Genomic DNA, 20038 nt, shown 5'->3' on the forward strand with positions numbered 1-20038 from the left:
CCCCCCCCTTTTTGGGGGGGGGGCGCCGGGTGGGGTGCTGAGTATTCAGCATGTGATTTTTATGTTTGTGAATTTTAAGCATTTACTCCTGCATTTGAGTTTTTATTCTTTTGTCCCACCTTTCCAAACCAATAGTACCTCTGTAGGTAGAATGCAAGAATTGCAGTCTACAAATCCGTCATGGTGACTGTCACTAATGAGGCTGCTGCTGTTTCTGTAGGCTCCTGTAGTTCTCTACCATCTCCTCTCTTCCCCCATGTGGGATTACAGAAATCTTTGGCACAGTTGGGAACCTCCTGGGCCTGTAAACAAGACTCCCTAGAGGAACAGAGTAGTCCCTCCTTTGTGATGTCTTTAACTTCCTCCTATCAGGACCTCAGTAATCTGTTTTGGGACTATCATACTTTTTTTTTCTACTTCTTCCAGCATTAACTGCTTCTTCCCTCGAAAGTTATTTTTCTAATCTGCTCAGGCTTTTTTGTAAAACAAAATCCAGAGAGTAAGGAGAGCTAATTCTGCTTTCTTGTCACATGCATTAAAACTTTTGCAGTAAGGAAGCCTAGGGGACAACAGGTTGAGAAAATTAGATCTAAAAACATTAATGCTCAGCTATATTAATTTAATCCTAGAGGCAACTACAGTTATGCGAGGGAATAATTTCATAAAAGTATAGAGCATTTATTGCCATGCAAAGATACTTTTTTTTTTTTTACCAGAAGCTAAAAAGCTATTAGGAAACTACAAAGTTTAAGTAACAAAAGTACAATAAAATTGAAACACACACACACACACACACACATATAAATGCGCCAGCATGAAACGGTGGGTATCCCTAGAATCCACATTTCATAAACAACCTTTTAGGAAGATATGTCACAGCTGAATTGGTGAAGACACCTGAGATTGACTAAGGTCTCATTAATATTGTCTTGATTTCTGCTTTATATTTTCGTTGATATTTTTCTGTAATCTACTGGTTAAAAGCCTAATACCTGAATGTATTGGCAATACCAAATACACTAAGTCCATAGTTTTATCATAGCAGTAGATAAAAGAATTTTAGGCGAGGGAAGCTGTATTAGGAGGGTCTTGAGTTAACAGTTGAGAAACTATTCAAGAAAAAAAGGGGAAAGGCCTTTTGGCCTCTGCTTTCTAATCCTATGAGGAATTGGGTGCAGATGAACAAACTGTTAACTAAAAGCTGGTAATTCTTTTGCAACCGTCATCTCTAGGAAATTTCACAAAATGATAAAAAAAAAAAGGGGGGGGGGCAAGAAGGGCGGGCGAGAGGACTTCCTAATGAGTCCTAAGGTTCCTACTAAATCTTTCACTTCTCTGAGTACAAGAGAGCTCTAAAGCCCCTTCTATGCTCAGTTACCCCGTGGGTCTAGGTCTCCAAAACGTGGAGACAAAGGGCAACTCAGCTCAAAGGACGATGCACGTGTGCCCTCGGGGCTGTGGAGACTTCGGGGACCACGGAACTCCTGAGGTAACTATGGCAGTGCTTTAAAATCCTAGCATCACACCGTGGCAGCGTGCCTCCATGTAATAAACATTCCCACAAAGATGCCTCAAGAAACCATCAGCCGTCCTAGCGTAGCTCAGGCCCGCCCGACCCCGCCTCTCCCGCAGCCCTCAGCGCCAAGACGCTTCCTCAGGCGGGACCCCAGCCCGCGAGGCGCACCACACCCACCCAAGCGCCCCACAGCAGAGGAACTGCTCTCTCTCCCAGCACCTCTGCGAGTTTGGCCGCTTGCGCTTTTTGCGCTGGCGTAGAAAGCTGGGCTGGGCGTCCGCCTCAGGCCGCGCCCTGTTGCTCACGCCCCCACCTCTGCTGGCGCCAGCGGCCGTTTACTTTCGAACGGCGGCCCCGCGCTTTTTCCCATTGGCAGAAGTTGCGGAGTTGAATGTTGCTTGGAGACTGCGTCTGCGCAGTCAGGCTTTGCAAGGCCCCGCCTCTTTGGGCACCTGAAGTCCTTTGGGGCGGAGGAGGACTGGGACCCCTGGCACCTCTCATCTGGCGGCTGCTGTGGTGTTCTGTGTCCTCGTGGTGGACTTACATCGTCGCCCACCTCCTCGCGGTGAGTCTGAGGACTTTCTTTTCCTATCTGAGAAGGCGGCTGTAAGTCCCTTTTCTTTTGCTGTAACGCAGGCTGCTGTACTGGTGTATTTGGCGGGGAAGGTGGGGGCTTGATGATGGAGAGGGTGGGTAGGCTTGGGTGCTGCATCCATTCCCTTGTTTGCCACATGTGTTTGGGGAACAACTTCCCTTTCTCCAGTCTGGAACTGCATTGTTTTGAAGGAGAAGGTGCTCTGTTGGGGGTGATGGTGAGCTTAGCGGGACTATGCCGACAGGGTCAACCTTGGCGGAGCCTGGGGCGGGAGATCGCGGATGTGGAGGTGGCATGTTAGCTGGGAGCCTGAGGAGGTTTGTTAGAAACCTTCGAGAAGGGGAAGGAAGAGTGCTGCCATTTTGAGCCCCTTCTTTGTGTGAAGTTTTCACAGAGTTAACAGGGGAAGTTGTTAGTATGCCCATTTTGCAGATTTGAAACTTCACTTTTGAGAGTATTAGTTAAAACAGACCTAGAGTCCCACAACTTTTCTGTACCAGAACTGTGAGATTTGAATAACCTAAATCAATAGAGATTTGAGTGAGTGGTCAAGTCTTTTATGGATGCTTCTTGTCTTCCTGTTAATTTTAAGCAATCTAAAATGACTGAATATTTTGTTCGTCGTCACCATGTTAGTTAAAGCGTCTAAAGCTCGTGAGATATTTGATGCCGTTAAAAGAGTTCCTTTGTATGCCCGGCGCAGTGACCCACCCCTGTAATCCCAGCGGCTCAGAAAGCTGAGGCAGGAGGAGCACAGTTTCCAAGCCAGCCTCAGCAGTTTAGTGAGAGACCCTGTCTCAAAAAGGTCTGGGGATGGGGCTCAGTGATTTAAGTGCCTGGGCTCAATCCTCAGTACAAAAAAAAAAAAGTTCCTTTGTGTCAAAATTGGGTTTTCAAGATGCAATCGATAGCTCCACTTGCAGTCCAACAACTGTTGGCATTTGTCACTACTTTTCTAAAAACACAATGAGGTCTAAGTTCTGAAAGGTACACATCGAAGACAGTGAATTAGCAGTCATTCCCGTGACATCGTATTTAATATATTTTTTTTGAGAAACTAAATCTGAATACTAAAGATAAAATTATTTTAATTTTAGAACAACAAAGAATCTGGAAAAGTTGGAGAAGATAAAGTATATCCAGTATCCGAAACAGGAGATCAATAAAGGAGGTAAACTCAGAGCTTAAGTGAATATAAAAGAGATTTTTATGATTTCATAGTGTATGATTTAAACTGTAAGGTGAAATTTAAAAGTCCCTTGAAAAAAGGTATACGTTGGTGGTGTATAAAATTATAACATTATAGAAGGAGCATAAAGTGAAAAGTAAATAATGCCATCATCTGACTTTAAAGGTAGTCATTGTTGACGCTTCCATACCATTCCAGAAATTTTACAAGGATGTGTACATCTCAACACACACACACACAAATTGAATTATTTCATACATGCAGATATGCAAATTAAATTTTTTGTTATTTGGATAAATTTTTATTATGCATTTACATATTGATCTCAATCATTTTTGGTGAGTCATAACTAGCTGTCCTTTGAAGGAAGGTATCATAATTTAATCAAGCAAGATGCAAATTTGACTTTAGGTAATGCTAATATTGACCTTTGAGTAAATATTTTGCTGAGTGTTTTTCACTATTTTCACTTTGAAAAGTATTAAAAAAGCAATTAAAACCTTAACTTTTCATTAATGCTTTCTTATTTTGGGGAAAAAACAGGTTGATGATATAATAAAAGAAAAAAATACACAATGGGTAAAGAATTAAAATCATATCTGATCATAGAATTTTTTTCTTTTTAAGTTTGAGAGTTATGGTGATGCTTTATTATTTTTGTGTATATTTATACATGGCAAAGTAATTTCTAAAAATTTTCTCTTATGCTGGTCAGGTATACCTATCATTCCTAGCTATTCTGGAGGTTGAGGCAGGAGGTTGAAAGTTAAAAGTTACTGGGAAATTTAGAGGAGATCCTGACTCAAAATAAAATTTAAAAAGGCTGAGGATGTAGCTAAGTGGTAGAGCTCTTTCATGCATGAGGCTATGGATTCAATCCCCAGTGCCACATATACAAAAATCATGTATGTATGTAGGTGATAACAGTGGTAGCTTTTCTTAAGGAAGTCTTGAATTGCGTGAAATGCAGTTTTTATCAGGGCCACAAAGATGTGAGCCCCAGTCTGGGTGATGGCACCACTTGAATTTTCCTAGACTTACAGGTTTCTTACCAGAAGTCCTGTGATAAGTCATCTAACTCTGTAATATAGTAAATATCATTTCTTTTCAAATATTACAAAATCTAATAAATGTTTTATAACCATTCTCATGTTTGGAGATGAAAGACAGTAAAGCTTTATGAATTTGAAACCTAAAAAGTTGTTTACAGAGGAGAATGAGTATAGTATTTTTGCTGTTGCGTAATTCTTCTTCTGTTATCATCATATCTGTTATCTTATATGCTGGTTAGATACTATGGAGGCACAAGTCAGCCCTTTCTGGTGAAAGACTTCATAAAAAGTTTGGAAGTTCAAACGTGTTTTTGACATTTAAACACAAGAAATTTGTGAAATAATTTGTAAGTAGATAATTCAGCTTCATTTTTCTGAGATTTAAAAAATATTCATATTTCTTGGTACTTTCAAAAAAAGTGGGAAACTTGAACTAAGTAGTTAAGCTTTTAGTACTCACTGGAGGAAAATATGTATCTTTGATTTTACGTTTTTTTTTTTTTTTTTCTTTTTGTATCAGGGATTGAACCCAGAGGCACTTAACCACTGAGTCACATCTCCAGCCCTTTTTTATATTTTATTTAGAGGCAAGAGTTTTGCCGAGTTCATCAGGTCCTCACTCAGTTGCTGAGGCTGGCTTGGAACTCAGGATCCTTCTCCCTCAGCCTCCCAGACTGCTGGGCTTATGGGCGCGTACCACTGCACCCAGCAACTTTTTTTTGTGTGTTTTAAAAGCATGAAATAATATAAACTGATTTTGAGATTATTTTGGCAGAGGAAAGACTTGATAATAATCATGACAGTTAAAAACTTTTTTTAGGTTTTTTATTGTATTAAAATACATAACATGGGGCTGGGGTTGTGGCTCAGTGGTAGAGCACTTGCCTAGCTTGTGTGAGGCTCTGGGTTCGAGCCTTAGCACCACATAAAAATAAACAAAAAATAAAGGTATTATGTCCGTCTACAACTAAAAACTAAAAAAATAAAAAAATAAAGGTATTGTGTCCAACTACAACTGAAAAAATATTTAAAAAAAATAAAATACATAACATGATTTTAATATTTTTTTAAAAATTCAGTTTCTTTTTTTAAAATTTTTGTTTTAGTTGTACATAATACCTTTAGTTGTACATAATACCTTTATTTATTTTTTTGTGGTGCTGAGGAGTGAACCCAGGGCTTCACACATGCTAGTCAAGCGCTCTACTGCTGCTGAGGCACAACCCCAGCCCTAACATTTAAACTATTCATTTTAAGAAATGTACGGTTCAGTGGCATTATATACATTCTCATTTTTTTTTTTTTGGTAACTATTTCCAGAATGTTTTCATCTTCCTAGACTGAAGTTCTGTACTCATTAACCAATAACTACAGTCTCCCCTCTCTCAGGTCCTGACAACTGCCATTCTACTTCCTTTCTCTGGATTCCTTACTTTTTTTCAGATCTAATGTGAAAAATGGATTTTTTCTTCCATTGACATAATTGAATGAATTGTATTAGTAGATTTTCTGCTACTGAATTAACTATTTAGTACTGGTAGAGTGGTAGAATATTATGTGTGTACACACAAGTGAGTGCACGCACATGCTGGGGATTGAATCTAGGGCCTCCCTCATGCTAATCATGTTTACCACTGAACTACTCTTTTAGCCGAGTCACGATACAATATTTTTTTATACTCCCGAATTGTTTTTGTTAATATTGTGTGTAGGATTTTACATCAGTTTCCTTTTTTTTTTTTTGGTTCCAGGGGTTGAACCTAGGAGTGCTTAGCCACTGAGCCACATCTCTACCCTTTTTTAAAAATTTTTTTATTTTTGAGACAGGGTCTTGCTGAGTTGCTGAGGCTGGCTTTTAACTTGTGATCCTCTCTGATTCCGCCTCCTGAACTTCTGGGATTACAGGTGTAGGGTGTCCTGCTGGCTTAGTTTCCATTTTTGAAATTGGCCTATTTTTAGTTTATATTCTGTTAGATTTTGGAATCCTGTTATACTGTCTTCAAAACAATTTGCAAACTTCTTATATTTACTTTCTGTTACAGTTGAGCAAGAAATTGTTTCTTTAACATTTGACAGAATTCAAGAGACTCTTCCCTCCTTCCACCCCTCAGTAGATACCCTATGAGCCCTGGTCCTGGTCCCAGAGTATTTTGGAATCCAGGTATTTCTTGCACATATTAGGCAAGAGCTTGACCAGTGAGCTACATCCCCATCCCCATTCCTTTTTTTTTTTTAAATAAAAATTTGAGAAGGTTGTTGCTCAGGCTGGCCTTGAACTTGGGATCCTCCTACCTTACTCTCTTGTGTGGCTGACATTACAGGATTGTCTTATTACCTAGCTTTAAAACAGCAAGTATTAAAACATAGTTTCTATGGATCAGAAATCTAGGAGTGGCTTAGCTGGTGCCTTATGTCCGCTGCCACTTAATGAGTTTGAAGTGAAGCTGTTGGAGTCATAGACTTTACTGGGCCTGAAGTATTGCTTTCAAGCTCACTTATGTGGAAGCTTGCAGTCTTAGTTCCTTGTGGGGTATTATACTTAAGGGCTTAGTTCCTCACCATACCAAGTGTGCCTTGGTCTGCTTATAACATTGGTAGCTTGTTTCCCTCAGTGAGAGTGCTTCAAGAGAGGTAAAGAGACAGAAGCTGTGGTCTTTTATTACTTGCAGGTGATAATAGTACCCTCACTTCCATGTATTTTCTGTGTTAGAAGGGAGTCACTTGGTTCAGTCCACACTCAAGGGGAGGAGATTAGAAAAGAACCCAGGAAGTAGAGGTTGTTGGGGGCCATTTTAGAGGCTGACTGCCTATCACAGATAGCTAAGGCTTGTTTATTTATTAAAATAAACAAACCAGCTTAAGAGGGTTTCTTTGTAAGGTTTGCACTCTAACAATTTATTTTTGGTACTGAAGATTGAACCAGGGTGCTCAACCACTGAGCCACATCCCCAGGGCACCCCCATTTTTAATATTTATATATTAAAAAGTTGTAGGTGGACACCATATTTTTATTTATTTTTATATGGTGCTGAGGTTTGAACCCAGTGCCTCACCCATGTGAGGAAAGGGCTCTACTACTGAGCCCTAGCCCCAGCCCTTTTAATATTTTGAAACAGGGTCTAGCTAAGTTGCTTGGGGCCTCAGCAGACTGCCTTTGAACTTGAAATCCTTTTGTCTTGCTGTGATTACAGGCGTTCATTACTGTGCCTGGCTTTACTCTTGTAAGTTTGTGTTTTCTTTCTTTTTTTCTTGTTGATATTGGAAATGAACCCAGGACCTCATTCATGCTAGCACTCTTGCCACTGAGCTACATCCCACTACAATTTTAATTTTTCTAGTACCTTTATTATTTTATTCAGGTTGTTTTTTGAGAAATGGGGTCTGGCTGTGTTGCCCAGGCTGGTATTGAACTTGTGGGCTCAAGTGATTCTCCTGCCTCAGCTTACAAGGTAGCTAGAGTATAGACATTTACTGTTGTACTTGACTCAAACTGTTTTTTAGCAGAATCTTCATTTTTATATTCCTTCTTTTTTTCTTTGATTAATGAAAGTGTAAGGCTTCAGTTTTGTCTGTAGAATTTTTTTTTTCACTCATTATATATATTCTGGTTATCTACTATGTAACAAAATTCTGAAGGTTTGGCTAGTTGTATGTCCAAGAAGTTTTTTTCACTAACATATCTGACATCTCATTGCTTTTCCACCTGGCCTCTCTTCAGCAGAGAGTATCCTAGATTTCTATTCTTTTTTTTTTTTTAATTTATTTTTAAGTTTTAGATGGACACAATATCTTTATTTTACATTTATGTGGTGCTGAGGATTGAACCTAGTCCCTTGTGCATGCTAGGTGAGCACTCTACCACTGAGCCACAACACCAGCCGTAGCCTAGATTTCTTATATAGCAACTGGTTGCCAGAATTCTTCCTCTTTTTTTTTCTTAATTGACAGTTCTGGGGATTGAGCCCAGGTCCTTGAGCATGCTAAGCAAGCACACTGTACCACCGGGCAACACACCCAGCCCAGCCCAGCCAGACATCTTAAGGGCTATACCTAGAACTCAAAACATTGCTTCAACCAGTCAGAGCCATCCCTTATTTTCCTAGGGGGAGAATAGATTTCATCTCTTGACTGGAGAGTAGCAAAAAGGGCACATCATAGAAAGCATATATGAGAGATAATTGTGGCCATTCTTTTTTTGAAAATTAGGATCATCCAAAAAAATTAGGATCATCCAGAGGAGAATCTTGAGACCATTATAGTTTTGTTTTGCTTTTTTCATCCTGCCTTTCTGCCTGTGTGCTTGTAGGGTTGTCTATGTATCTTTAACATTTTATACATTTTTAAAAAAATTTAGGGGTTTAGCAAAATTGCCCAGTCTGGCCACCAGCTTGCAGTCCCACTTCAGCCTCTAGTAGTTTGGGATTCAGGCTAGAGTCACCACAGCTGGCTAACATATTTTTATTTGCATGTTAATGATTAAAAGTGAAACCACTGTGTAATAATAAAAATAGCAGACCCTTGCCCACACTTTCCCTACTCATGATTCCTACTGTCCAGAAATAAAATCATCTCTTTTAACTGTTTCTTTTGGTATTTACTTCTGTATTTTCAAATAATATGCTTTTACTATTTTTTCCCCCAAGTATGTAATGGCTTTCTTATAAGGGAAGATTAATAATTAGTTTTTGCTGGGCACAGTGGCCCATTCCTGTAATCCCAGGGATTTAGGAGGCTGAGACAGGAGAGTTTGAGGCCAGTCTGGACAACCTAGTGAGGCCTTGTCTCAAAATAAAAAATCAAGGGGGTAGGATTGTGGCTCAGTGATAGCTCACCTGTTATGTGTGAAGCACTGGGTTCGATCTCAGCACCACATAAATATAAAATAAAGATAATGTGTCACCTCAAACTAAATAATAAAAAAAATAAAATAAAAAAAAAGTCAAAAAAGAGATGGGAATGTAGCTCAATGGTAGAAAGTCCCTGGGTTTCAATGCCCAGAAACCTGACCCTACCCCCTCCAAAAAAAACCCACATTTTTTTGTTGCTCTGGTAAAATCAGTTTTATGATATATGTGTGTGTGTGTACACATGTAATGTAATATGACTATGTTAATAAAACAGCTAGGATATATAATATTATTCTCTTTTTATATCTATTCCTTTTTCCTAAATTTAGTTTTTTTTTTATGACCTCTCAGTATGTTCAAGTACATGAAAAATTTTGTCAGTTCCTTTATTTACCTAAAGACACCCCTGTATGTCTTTTTTAGACACACTGTTCTTTAGGACTGTACTGTTGTTCTGGACTTTGTTTCCTTGTTATCCTGATGAGAATTATTTTCTTTTCTCCTGCAGTAGCTTCATTAAGAATGATTGGCAGGGTCTCATTTGTGAGAGGTTTCATGTCTAGTTACCTTTATATCAAAATGTATTTTAGGTTCCATTAAGGAAGGCTTTTTGTCCCCTGAGAATATCGAAAGCATTGCTTCATTGTTTTCTAGTTTCCAGTGTCATTATTGATGTTTTCACTTTCTAAAACTTAGTAAATTTAAGAGGTTCATATAAAGTTGTCATCCCCTCCACCCCACTGCAGGTTGCATAAAGTTTTATTTTTTTGGTGCATAAAGTTTTATTTTTTTGTTAAAAGCAGCTTTATTGGGTTGTAAGAGGCACAACAAACTGCATCCATCTCAACTGTATAATTTTTTTTTTTTTTTAGCTATTAGGTTATTATCTCTTTTTTAAATTTATTTTTTATTCTAATTTGTTATATATGTCAGCAGAATGCCTTACAATTCATATTATACATATAGAGCACAATTTTTCGTATCTCTGATTGTATACAAAGTATCATCACACCATTTGTGTCTTCATACTACTTAGGGTAACGAGGTCTATCTCATTCCATCCGCTTTCCTACCCCCATGCCCTTTCCCTTCCCCTCCCACCCCTTTGCCCTATCCAGTTCATCTAATCCTCCCATGCTCCCCCTCCCAACCCCACTGTGAATCATCCTCTTATATCAGAGAAAACATTTGGCATTTTTTTTGGGGGGATTGGCTAACTTCACTTAGCATTATATTCTCCAACTCCATCCATTTACCTGCCAATGCCATGATTTTAGTCTCTTTTATTGCTGAGTAATATTCCATTGTGTATATATGCCACATTTTCTTTATTCATCTACTGAAGGGCATCTAGGTTGGTTCCATAGTTTAGCTATTGTGAATTGTGCTGCTATAAACATTGATGTGGCTGTGTCCCTGTAGTATGCTGTTTTTAAGTCCTTTGGGTATAGACCAAGGAGTGGGATAGCTGGGTCAAATGGTGATTCTATTCCCAGTTTTCCAAGAAATCTCCATACTGCTTTCCATATTGGCTGCACCAATTTGCAGTCCCACCAGCAATGTATGATTGTGCCTTTTAATCCATATCCTCGCCAACACTATGTTGAGATGTAATGTAGTTTTGATTTGCATTTCTCTAGTTGCTAGAGTTGTTGAACATTTTTTTTCATATATTTGTTGATTGATTTTATATCATCTTCTGAGAAGTATCTGTTCAATTCCTTGGCCCATTTATTGATTGGGTTATTTGTTTTTTTGGTGTTTAGCTTTTTGAGTTCTTTATATACCTTAGAGATTAGTGCTCTATCTGATGTGTGAGTGGTAAAAATTTGCTCCTAAGATGTGGGCTTTTTATTCACCTCACTGATTGTTTCTTTTGCTGAGAAGCTTTTTTGTTTGAATCCATCCCATTTATTGATTCTTGATTTTAATTCTTGTGCTATTAGAGTCTTATTAAGAAAGTTGGGGCCTAATCCCACACGATGGAGATTTGGGCCTACTTTTTCTTTTATTGGACACAAGGTCTCTGGTTTAATTCCTAGGTCCTTGATCCACTTTGAGTTGAGTTTTGTGCATGGTGAGATATAGCGTTTAATTTCATTTTGTTGCATATGGATTTCCTGTTTCCCCAGCACCATTTGTTGAAGAGATTATCTTTTCTCCAGTGTATGTTTTAGACACCTCTGTCTAATATAAGATAACTGTAATTATGTGGGTTAGTCTCTGTGTCCTCTATTCTGTACCATTGGTCTACAGTGTCATACTGATTTCTGGAAAAATAGTGCCCAAGTGTGATAGCAACCTGTAATCCTGTAGTTCTTAGGCAGTAACCAGTCAGAAAGTTCCTGGCCTTATTAAAAAAAAATTTTTTTTGGCATGTCCCTTTTACGTTATGATTTCTATCTAATTTGATACCCACAGTTTTTAAGAAATCTGCAAGAGGGTAGTCAGAATAAAATTTGATTTCACTGATATTTAAATTTAATCTGTAAGTTTCTGGTTAAATTTTAATAAAAATTCTACATATTGTAGCAGTAACTTTGAGACCATGAGTTTTTATTCTATTATGTTCCATTTTATATAAGCACTGGAGATGGCTTATTATTATTATTTGAATATTCTCATTCTAAAGAAATTCAAGCTTTTGGGTCCCTAAATACATTCTCAGAGAAGTTTTCTCTAGCATTTTGACAAGTATACAAAAAGGGCTTTGGAATGAAATGTTAAGATTTTTTAGGGTTAGTTATGCTAGTTATATATTAAATAACTCTAATAATATTAAATCTATTTTGAATGTCTATTTAAATTTTATTCTAGCTGCTCTGTGTATTCTTTCATTGTGCATTATGACATCACTGAAATACTCTTGAGAAATATGTTTGTTTTTCTTGGATGGTGTTTGAATGACTTCAGTGTCTCTGTAGGTGTGAGTAGAGTGGTAAAGGTTTTCCAACATGCATTCACTTGAATTTATCTGCAGTGACTATTATCTTCTATGCTATTGTCCAATTAACTTTAGTTTCCTGGAATGCTTCACAATTCAAATTTAGTCTCTGTATGACACAGCTTGGCTCATTAGGGATCTGAATTTTGTCAGTCTGAATAGAGTATTTCCTGATGGACTCTCCTGCTAAAGCTTTTCCTAAATAGAAATTTTGCTATTAAAAAAACTTTTTAAGATTCAACCAATGGGGAATGAATGTTTAATGTGTTAAGTTGTGTGTGTAGACTGTAGAAATATAGCATAGTTTAGACATAATTCCTATCCTTATTCAATTTTTTTTTTTTTTAATTGAACCTAGGAATGCTCAACCGCTGAGCTACATACATCTCTAGACCTTTATTTCTCCAGACAGGGTCTCACCAGGTTGTCAAAACTGGCCTCCTTGTGATCCTACCACCTTACTTAGCCTCGAAAGTTGCTGGGATTGTAGGTCTGGGCCACTGTGCCTGGTACAAAATTCTTATAAATCTCTTATGTGCTATGAAATAAAAGTGCAATAAGATTAACAGAGTCCTAAACTGGTGCAGAGCCAGCTTCATGCTGAAGGATAGGAGTTTGGTATACAGTAAAGGAAGCTAAACAGCTAAAGTCTACAGAGGTTTTTAATCTTTCTTAAAAGTGTATTTAGTTATTTTTAGATGCTGTTTTCACAGACTTTTAATCTAAAAATCTGGTGTAATACAGGAGGATTTGATATTCAATAGTATGTTACATGAATAGTACTTGGATTTTCTTGTTTTGGTGTTTTAACAGTGATATAACTTTTTTTTTTTTTTTTCCATCAAAGGGGTAAGTCAGGCTTCTGTTGTTGAAAATATCAATAGCTTGCGAAGAAGTCGTTACTTGTGTCAGTAAATTTCTGAACTATTACTGGATTTATTTTTCTGTCTCATACACATTTTTTAGTGAAGGAAAGATGATTAATGGTGTCCTTTATCTTCTTTAGCATCTTTACTTTAGTTTTTCACTACTCAGTGCTTCAGAGTCATCAGAATCAACTTTTTCATATTTCGAACTGATTTTTATTTCAAGGTCTATTTAAAATCCTTTTCTTTTCCAAATATTCAAGTTAAAATTATTGCTTTAGAAAATTACACTGTGGACTGGTTTAATTCCTAGCTCATTGGTAAAGGGCTTTCTTAGCATGTACAAGGCTATGTTCTGTTTTCAGCACTGCAAAAACAGCAGCATTCATCTATAATCCCAGCAATTTGGGAGACTGAGACAGGATTGCAAGTTAGAAGTCAGTCTAGGCAATTTAGTGAGATCCTATCTAAAACAAACAAACAAAAAAGGACTGGGTTGATTCAGTTCCCAGTACAAAAAGAACAAAACATGAATGAGCCAACTGGGGACTATGTTTCCTTTTGAATTAAAGAACTGAGCCAACTCAAAGCATGTTTTTTCCTTTTGAATTAAAAAATATTATATTGCTAACTCTGTGTAACATTATGTAGTAGAAATATTTATTTTTGTTTATTCATTATATACATATCTTTTGACAATGCAAACTTTCTTATTGAAAATGTTAAAAATTCATTTAGCTATAAACTTTGATTTTAGCATAATGAAAAAAAAGTTGCATATAGTAGTTGTAATTAGATTTCAGCAGAATATTTTGAATTTTTCTTAAGTCTTCAGTACATGGTAACAAATTTAAACGACTAATTTGAAGCATTGTATTACGAACTAATTGGAATCATTTTGCTTGGGTTGACTTTTCAATAAACTCTTAAAGATTATCAATTCAATATTAGATTAGGATTTGAATTACTGAGAATGTCGTTTTTAAAATTTTTAATAATTGTCCTTTTCAGTGACAAGTATAGTGGAGGTTAATGACTGAAACTTTATATAATAGATGTATTTGTTATATGTAAACTTTAAATATACTTCTTTTTCTTGACAGGAAATGCACAATTTTGAGGATGAGTTAACGTGTCCCATTTGTTACAGTATATTTGAAGATCCTCGTGTACTACCATGCTCTCATACATTTTGTAGAAATTGTTTGGAAAATGTTCTTCAGGCATCTGGTAACTTTTATATATGGAGACCTTTACGAATTCCACTCAAGTGCCCTAATTGCAGAAGTATTATTGAAATTGCTCCAACTGGTATTGAATCATTACCTGTTAATTTTGCATTAAGGGCTATTATTGAAAAGTACCAGCAAGAAGACCATCCAGATATTGTCACCTGCCCTGAACATTATCGGCAGCCATTAAATGTTTATTGTCTACTAGATAAAAAATTAGTTTGTGGTCATTGCCTCACTATAGGTCAACATCATGGTCATCCTATAGATGATCTTCAGAGTGCTTATATGAAAGAAAAGGACACACCTCAAAAACTGCTTAAACAGTTAACTGATACACACTGGACAGATCTTACTCGTCTTATTGAAAAGCTAGAGGAACAAAAATCGCATTCTGAGAAAATGGTCCAAGGTGATAAGGAAGTTGTTCTCCAGTATTTTAAGGAGCTTATGGATACATTGGAACAGAAAAAAAAAATTTTCCTAACAGCTCTCTGTGATGTTGGCAATCTGATTAATCAAGAATATACTCCGCAAATTGAAAGAATGAAAGAAATAAGAGAGCAGCAGCTTGAATTAATGACAGTGACAACTTCATTACAAGATGAGTCTCCACTTAAATTTCTTGAAAAAATTGATGATGTCCGCCAACGTGTGCAGATCTTGAAACAAAGACCACTTCCTGAGGTTCAGCCTGTTGAAATTTATCCTCGAGTAAGCAAAATATTAAAAGAAGAGTGGAGCAGAACAGAAATTGGACAAATTAAGAAAGCTCTCATTCCTGAAATGAAAATCTCTTCAAAAAGAATGCCATGTTCCTGGCCTGATAAGGATGAAAAAGAAGTAGAATTTTTTAAAATTTTAAACATTGTTATAGTTACACTAATTTCAGTGATATTAATGTTGATACTCTTTTTCAACCAACACATAATAACCTTCTTAAATGAAATCACTTCAATATGTTTTTCTGAAGTCTCTCTGTCTATTTACCAAAGTTTATCTAACAATCTTAATGATTTAAGAAATATACTGTGTCATACCTTATATTTGCTAAAGGAATTCATGTGGAAAATAGTTTCTTATTGAAAACTTAAATCAGAATTGTAAATAGGCTCATTGTATATAGCAGAAGCTAACCACTGCTAAATGGAGAAATAGGGGTAGCATAAATAGCAACCAAACTTGATTTGCAACAAATATAAATATATAGAAATGTTAAAACTTATGCTTTTGTTGAAGAGATGTCAGACATAATAGTTAAGTCATAATTAGAAAACTACAATAAAATCTAGTAATTGATTTGGAAATTAATTTTTATTGGTTTGAATGAAAGAGGTTGATTTAAAGCTGCTGGGACTATTTAAACATTTTATACTATTGGCTTTGCATCTTTCTCTCTATATAGTTTTTAGATTAAAAGATGACAAAATTCTCAAAAAAAAAAAAAAAAATCCTTAAAAGTTTGAAGCCTTTGAATGGATGAATAAGGATGTTAAAAAGATTAAAAGGTTAAGCAGCAAAGTCTTGTGACAAAGGACTGCTTTAAGATCTTTTTGGTCAAACAGAACTAGATAAAGAGTGCCAAAATGTTTAATACCTTTCCAAATAAAGCTTTTGGATAGTCAATGTTAGTGAACAATGACAATTTCTAATATTAAGATTTGTCATTCGGGAGCTGGGTGTGGTGGTATAGGCCTGTAGTCCTAGTTATTTGGGAGGCTGAGTTATAAGAATCTCAAGTTCAAGGTCAGCCTGGGCAATATAGCAAGATCCCCTCCCCTAGCTCGTTTCTCAAATTTTTTTTTTTTTTTAAGAACTGGGGTTATGGCTCAGTAGTGGAGCTTTTGCCTATGTGATCTACAGCACTACCAAAAAATATTTTGTAATGTTTTAGTCAAATCAGTTCTTGGATAAAAACTGTAAAACGTGTTACTAGATAGTCATGCTGATGATATACTTCATTTCCAACAGATTTTGATAGCATTATATTCATCTTAAAAAAATAAAATTTTGTCACATGTTCCCATGGGTAATGCAAATTTATATTGAACTTTTCTCAAGGGAGGAGCCTATTAAGCCAGAACTCAAATTCCCTTAATGGGCTGTAGTTGTGGTGCTTGCTGGAGGACTTTTAGCCCATTACCTGTGAAATCCAGAGCATACAAACTCATTTGCTTTCCAAAAATCCCAGACTGGCTGCTCTTGGATGACCTTTCTGGGCCTTACTTGGTTCAGAGACTTTCCAGGTCAGTAATGTTCTTAGCCCTACAGATTATGTACAGCTAGGTTATAATGAATGAATGTAACTTTGTTCAGGGAACTAGTTCTAAAGAACTCCTAAGGTCTTATTACCAGCTGAGATTAAGTCAACACAGATGATGGCATTACATTAATATAGGATCACAATTGGTCTACATTCAGCACAATCATTGTGTGGTCAGAACATTGGAAGGGTGTTAATGAGAGGTGAGTTATGTCCAGCTATTAAAGACAATTGTAAGAAACAGCGGTATCTGGTACATAGACTTAAGCACTAAATGTTTGCTTAGAAATCTAAAAAAGCAATAAAGGACATTGTAGTTTAATGACCATTAAGATCAAATTCAATTATCCTATGTTTCCAGTGTTAGCTTAACCCATTTTTTTGCACATAAGAAAACACACAAGGTCATATAGGTAGTAACACATGGGAGAACCCATGGATTCTTTTCAGTTTATGCTCAAATTGAATTGGCCAAGACTAATTAATAAATTAGGTGTTCTAAGAATTACTTGTAGGTGTATGCCCATTAACAGCAATACAGCAATTTAGGCTTGACATTAATGAGACTACTATGCTTCTTTTGTATTTCACAGGATGAGACTGTACCCCTTTAAGTACATAATCTTGAAATTTTCTTATGTGTAAGTAATTCATTTTAATAAACTCCTTTTGGTATTTTATTTGCATTGACTGGCTTAATGAGGTGGTCAAAATTAGGATGGTAGCTTTGGAATTTTCATATGGGCATTGCATTAGGTATTTTGGTCTTAGCTGTTCAATAATTTCATTCATTTCTCTCTCCAATTTTAGTACTTGATTATAGCAGTGCTGATACCAAACCATATCCCAGCCCTTATTAAACTTATTTTCCCCTTATGAAACCTTGATTTCAAGCAATGACAATACTAGAAGTTTCAGATTTTGCTTTATTTAGGTTCATGCTGCCAGTGTTTACATTTTCAATGGCTTTAGTATGATGCAAACTATGTTGGATTTTTAATACCTAATGAATGAGGAGTTAACTAATGAGCATATCTAGAGATTGAAGAGCTAAGGCAAAGACTTGATTCAATACAAAAATTTCTTCTGAAGACTGTTTCCCAGACTATTTCTAGTAGCATAACTTCCTAATAAAATCCTGACAATCTGTTAGGTAACACTCTAAGTTTTAAATGGGCACATCAAGTTTTAGAAATGTACATTTCAAACTCTTCCCTGTAAAAATTCAGAATGACTGATTTGCAAGAAAATGTTCCTATTTAGGTAATAAAAACAGTGATTGTCAGAATTGGTAAATTGAGTGGAATGCCTTAAGAAATTGAACAAGATTAGCTAGCCTTTCCAATGTAGGCCAAGTAGGGCAAGTCACCTACTCTCTGGCATTTTATTTTCCTCCATTTTGCACTTAACAAACAAAACACATTCTTACAATTTCCCAATATAGAGAATATATATATATTTTATACAATAACAGCATAAAATAAAATAGAAGCTTTTTGTCATACAGTTTAGGAATATTTATACAACTCTAATTCAGTTTGAAGACTCTTCAGTATGAACAAGTTCAACAAAGTCCTTTTGATGCAATTTCTTTTGGGTTTACTGCAACACTTTTTGTAATATTGTATGTCTTGTAAATTCCAATAAGTCGATCTGAAATCTCAAACATGTTATTTCGAAGAGAAATTATTATGAACTGAGCATTTTTTGTTTGTTCCTAAAGAGAAAAACAATAAGGAATATTAAGTAGTAGCAGGTAAATCACATAATAAACAGCTAAACTTTACTTTCAAGTATTTTTTTTTTTTTTTTTGGCAGTGTAAGTTCAACATTACATAGATTGTTAACATTTAATCAGTGTGAGCTTAAGAGGAAAATATGGGAGCATAACTGTAGAAATCTAATAGAAAAGATCTAGGAGGAGACCTGGGATTCTAGCTATGATTCTACTAATTTGCATCATCAATTTATTCTTCAAAATAAATAAGAAATTATTTGGTCTCCTTTGATACCAGAAGACAGGGAGTTAGAGAATAGGGATAAAAGCTCAGTAATAAGAAAGAATTTAAGGAATTCTATCTATATGTAATGTGTATGGAAACCACAAATCTTCCATAAAAAAACAACAAAATCCACCATTACTTACATATATATAAAATGCAACAATGGACACATTTTTAAAATCAAGGGCTGCATCAATCTCATCCATGAAATAAAGAGGAGTGGGTTTGTAATGGTGAAGAGCAAATACTAAGGCCAATGAGCTAAGTGTCTTCTCTCCTCCTGAAAGATTGAAGATCTTCTTCCAACTTTTCTTAGGTGGTCGAACACTGCAATAATTATGAAAATCTTTCAGTTACATTACTTGTAAAGCTGAGGTTAACACTTCATGATTTGTTTTCTATAACTGATTTCTACCATCTTTTTACTTAGAAATCTCATTTGTTTTTTCAAAAATATGAATTTTACCAGTTGGAACATATACCAAACAGCAGTGTCATGTACTGCTTGCTATCCTTTCTCTTTATTCTGTATAATTTCTCAGTCTTTATGTAGATTGAAAAGGCTTGAAAATTAAAAATGTAGGAATCAGAGAAAGATTAAATATCTGCTATTTACATGTAACTTATGCTGTAAATTGCCATTACATTTAAACAGATAAATATTGACCTTCTAACCAAGATGTGTAGATCCCACCTTCACATTTCTCAAGAAATGTCAATTTGGAGAACATGTAAAATAGGCCACAGGATTCTAAACTTTACAAACCTGAACATGATTCCTTCAGAGAAAGGATCCAAGCTGTCTACAAGCTCCAGTTCAGCATCTCCTCCTAAAGTAAGCATTTGGTAATTTTCCTTTAATTTATTTGTTATTATATAAAAACCTGCCATAAATTCATTAAGCCTTTGTTTTCGAAGATCTTCATAAGCCTGTCTAAAGCTATCTCTTTCAGAAGTAATTTTGTCCAATTCTGCTACCCGTTGCAAATACAATTCTTCCTGTGAAAAGATTGTGAGAAAAATCTATTCAGATATAAATCTGAGATCTGAATTAGCATTAAAGGTCCTAATTTATACTAAGAACTAAAAGAATTTGACTATTACATATAAATAGTCCATCCATACCTTCTTTTTATATTCTGCAATGGCACCGAGGTTTGGTTTCATTTCATGACACTGCGCTTCCATAAGTGCAATCTGATTTGTTATAGAATCTGGATTCTCGATTGCTTTGAGATCCTCTTGGCTCAGAACTGAAACCTCTTCAACAGGATCATCTTCTATAGGATGTAATGATATTTTTGAAATCTGAAAGTTCAATTTATATGAGAAAGAAGAAATGGTTCTATGATTCATTATTAGTTTTTTTGTAATATTGGGAATTGAACCCAGGGGAGCTCTACCACTAAGCTATATCCACAATGCTTTTTGTGTAAGTTATGGTCTTATCAAGTTGCCAAGGCTGGCCTTGAAATTGCAATCCTTCTGTTATAGCCTTTTCAGTTGCTGGGATTATGGGCATAGGTCACTA

The 20038-nt window shown here is 36.0% G+C and overlaps 2 protein-coding genes across 4 annotated transcripts in view; one reads left to right on the forward strand and one right to left on the reverse strand.

Annotated features, from left to right (window-relative positions):
• Positions 1 to 1839: 1839 nt before the first annotated feature.
• Trim59 (tripartite motif containing 59) lies at positions 1840 to 17184 on the forward strand. 3 transcript variants are annotated; one of them, XM_015496405.2, is made up of 3 exons: positions 1946 to 2081; positions 3209 to 3282; positions 14113 to 17184. In XM_015496405.2, exon 3 carries the CDS (start codon positions 14116 to 14118, stop codon positions 15325 to 15327), a length of 1212 nt encoding a protein of 403 aa, XP_015351891.1. In that variant the 5' UTR covers positions 1946 to 2081; positions 3209 to 3282; positions 14113 to 14115; the 3' UTR covers positions 15328 to 17184. The 3 variants fall into 3 exon arrangements, with proteins under 3 accessions (XP_048658924.1, XP_015351891.1, XP_048658925.1); XM_048802968.1 differs by having other exon boundaries at positions 1951 to 2122; XM_048802967.1 differs by lacking the exon at positions 3209 to 3282 and having other exon boundaries at positions 1840 to 2081.
• Positions 17185 to 17412: 228 nt separating this feature from the next.
• Positions 17413 to 20038, reverse strand: part of Smc4 (structural maintenance of chromosomes 4) — a 33009-nt gene continuing 30383 nt past the window's right edge. Inside the window, exons 21-24 of the mRNA XM_015496406.2 lie at positions 19633 to 19815; positions 19274 to 19506; positions 18651 to 18834; positions 17413 to 18221 (exon numbers count right to left, since the gene is read on the reverse strand). Coding sequence (XP_015351892.1) covers positions 18069 to 18221; positions 18651 to 18834; positions 19274 to 19506; positions 19633 to 19815 — 753 coding nt within the window. The 3' untranslated portion in view covers positions 17413 to 18068. The remainder of the gene's footprint in view (positions 18222 to 18650; positions 18835 to 19273; positions 19507 to 19632; positions 19816 to 20038) is intronic.

Source organism: Marmota marmota, unplaced genomic scaffold (assembly GCF_001458135.2).
Source record: "Marmota marmota marmota unplaced genomic scaffold, marMar, whole genome shotgun sequence".
Lineage (NCBI taxonomy): Eukaryota > Metazoa > Chordata > Mammalia > Rodentia > Sciuridae > Marmota > Marmota marmota.

Excerpts from the sequence above, each read along its gene's own strand:
- Trim59 (XM_048802967.1), top strand. The coding sequence starts at position 1,908 with ATGTTGCTTGGAGACTGCGTCTGCGCAGTCAGGCTTTGCAAGGCCCCG. Across the intron at positions 2,082-14,112 it reads TCGTCGCCCACCTCCTCGCG|GAAATGCACAATTTTGAGGA; the intron begins GTGAGTCTGAGG and ends TTTTCTTGACAG.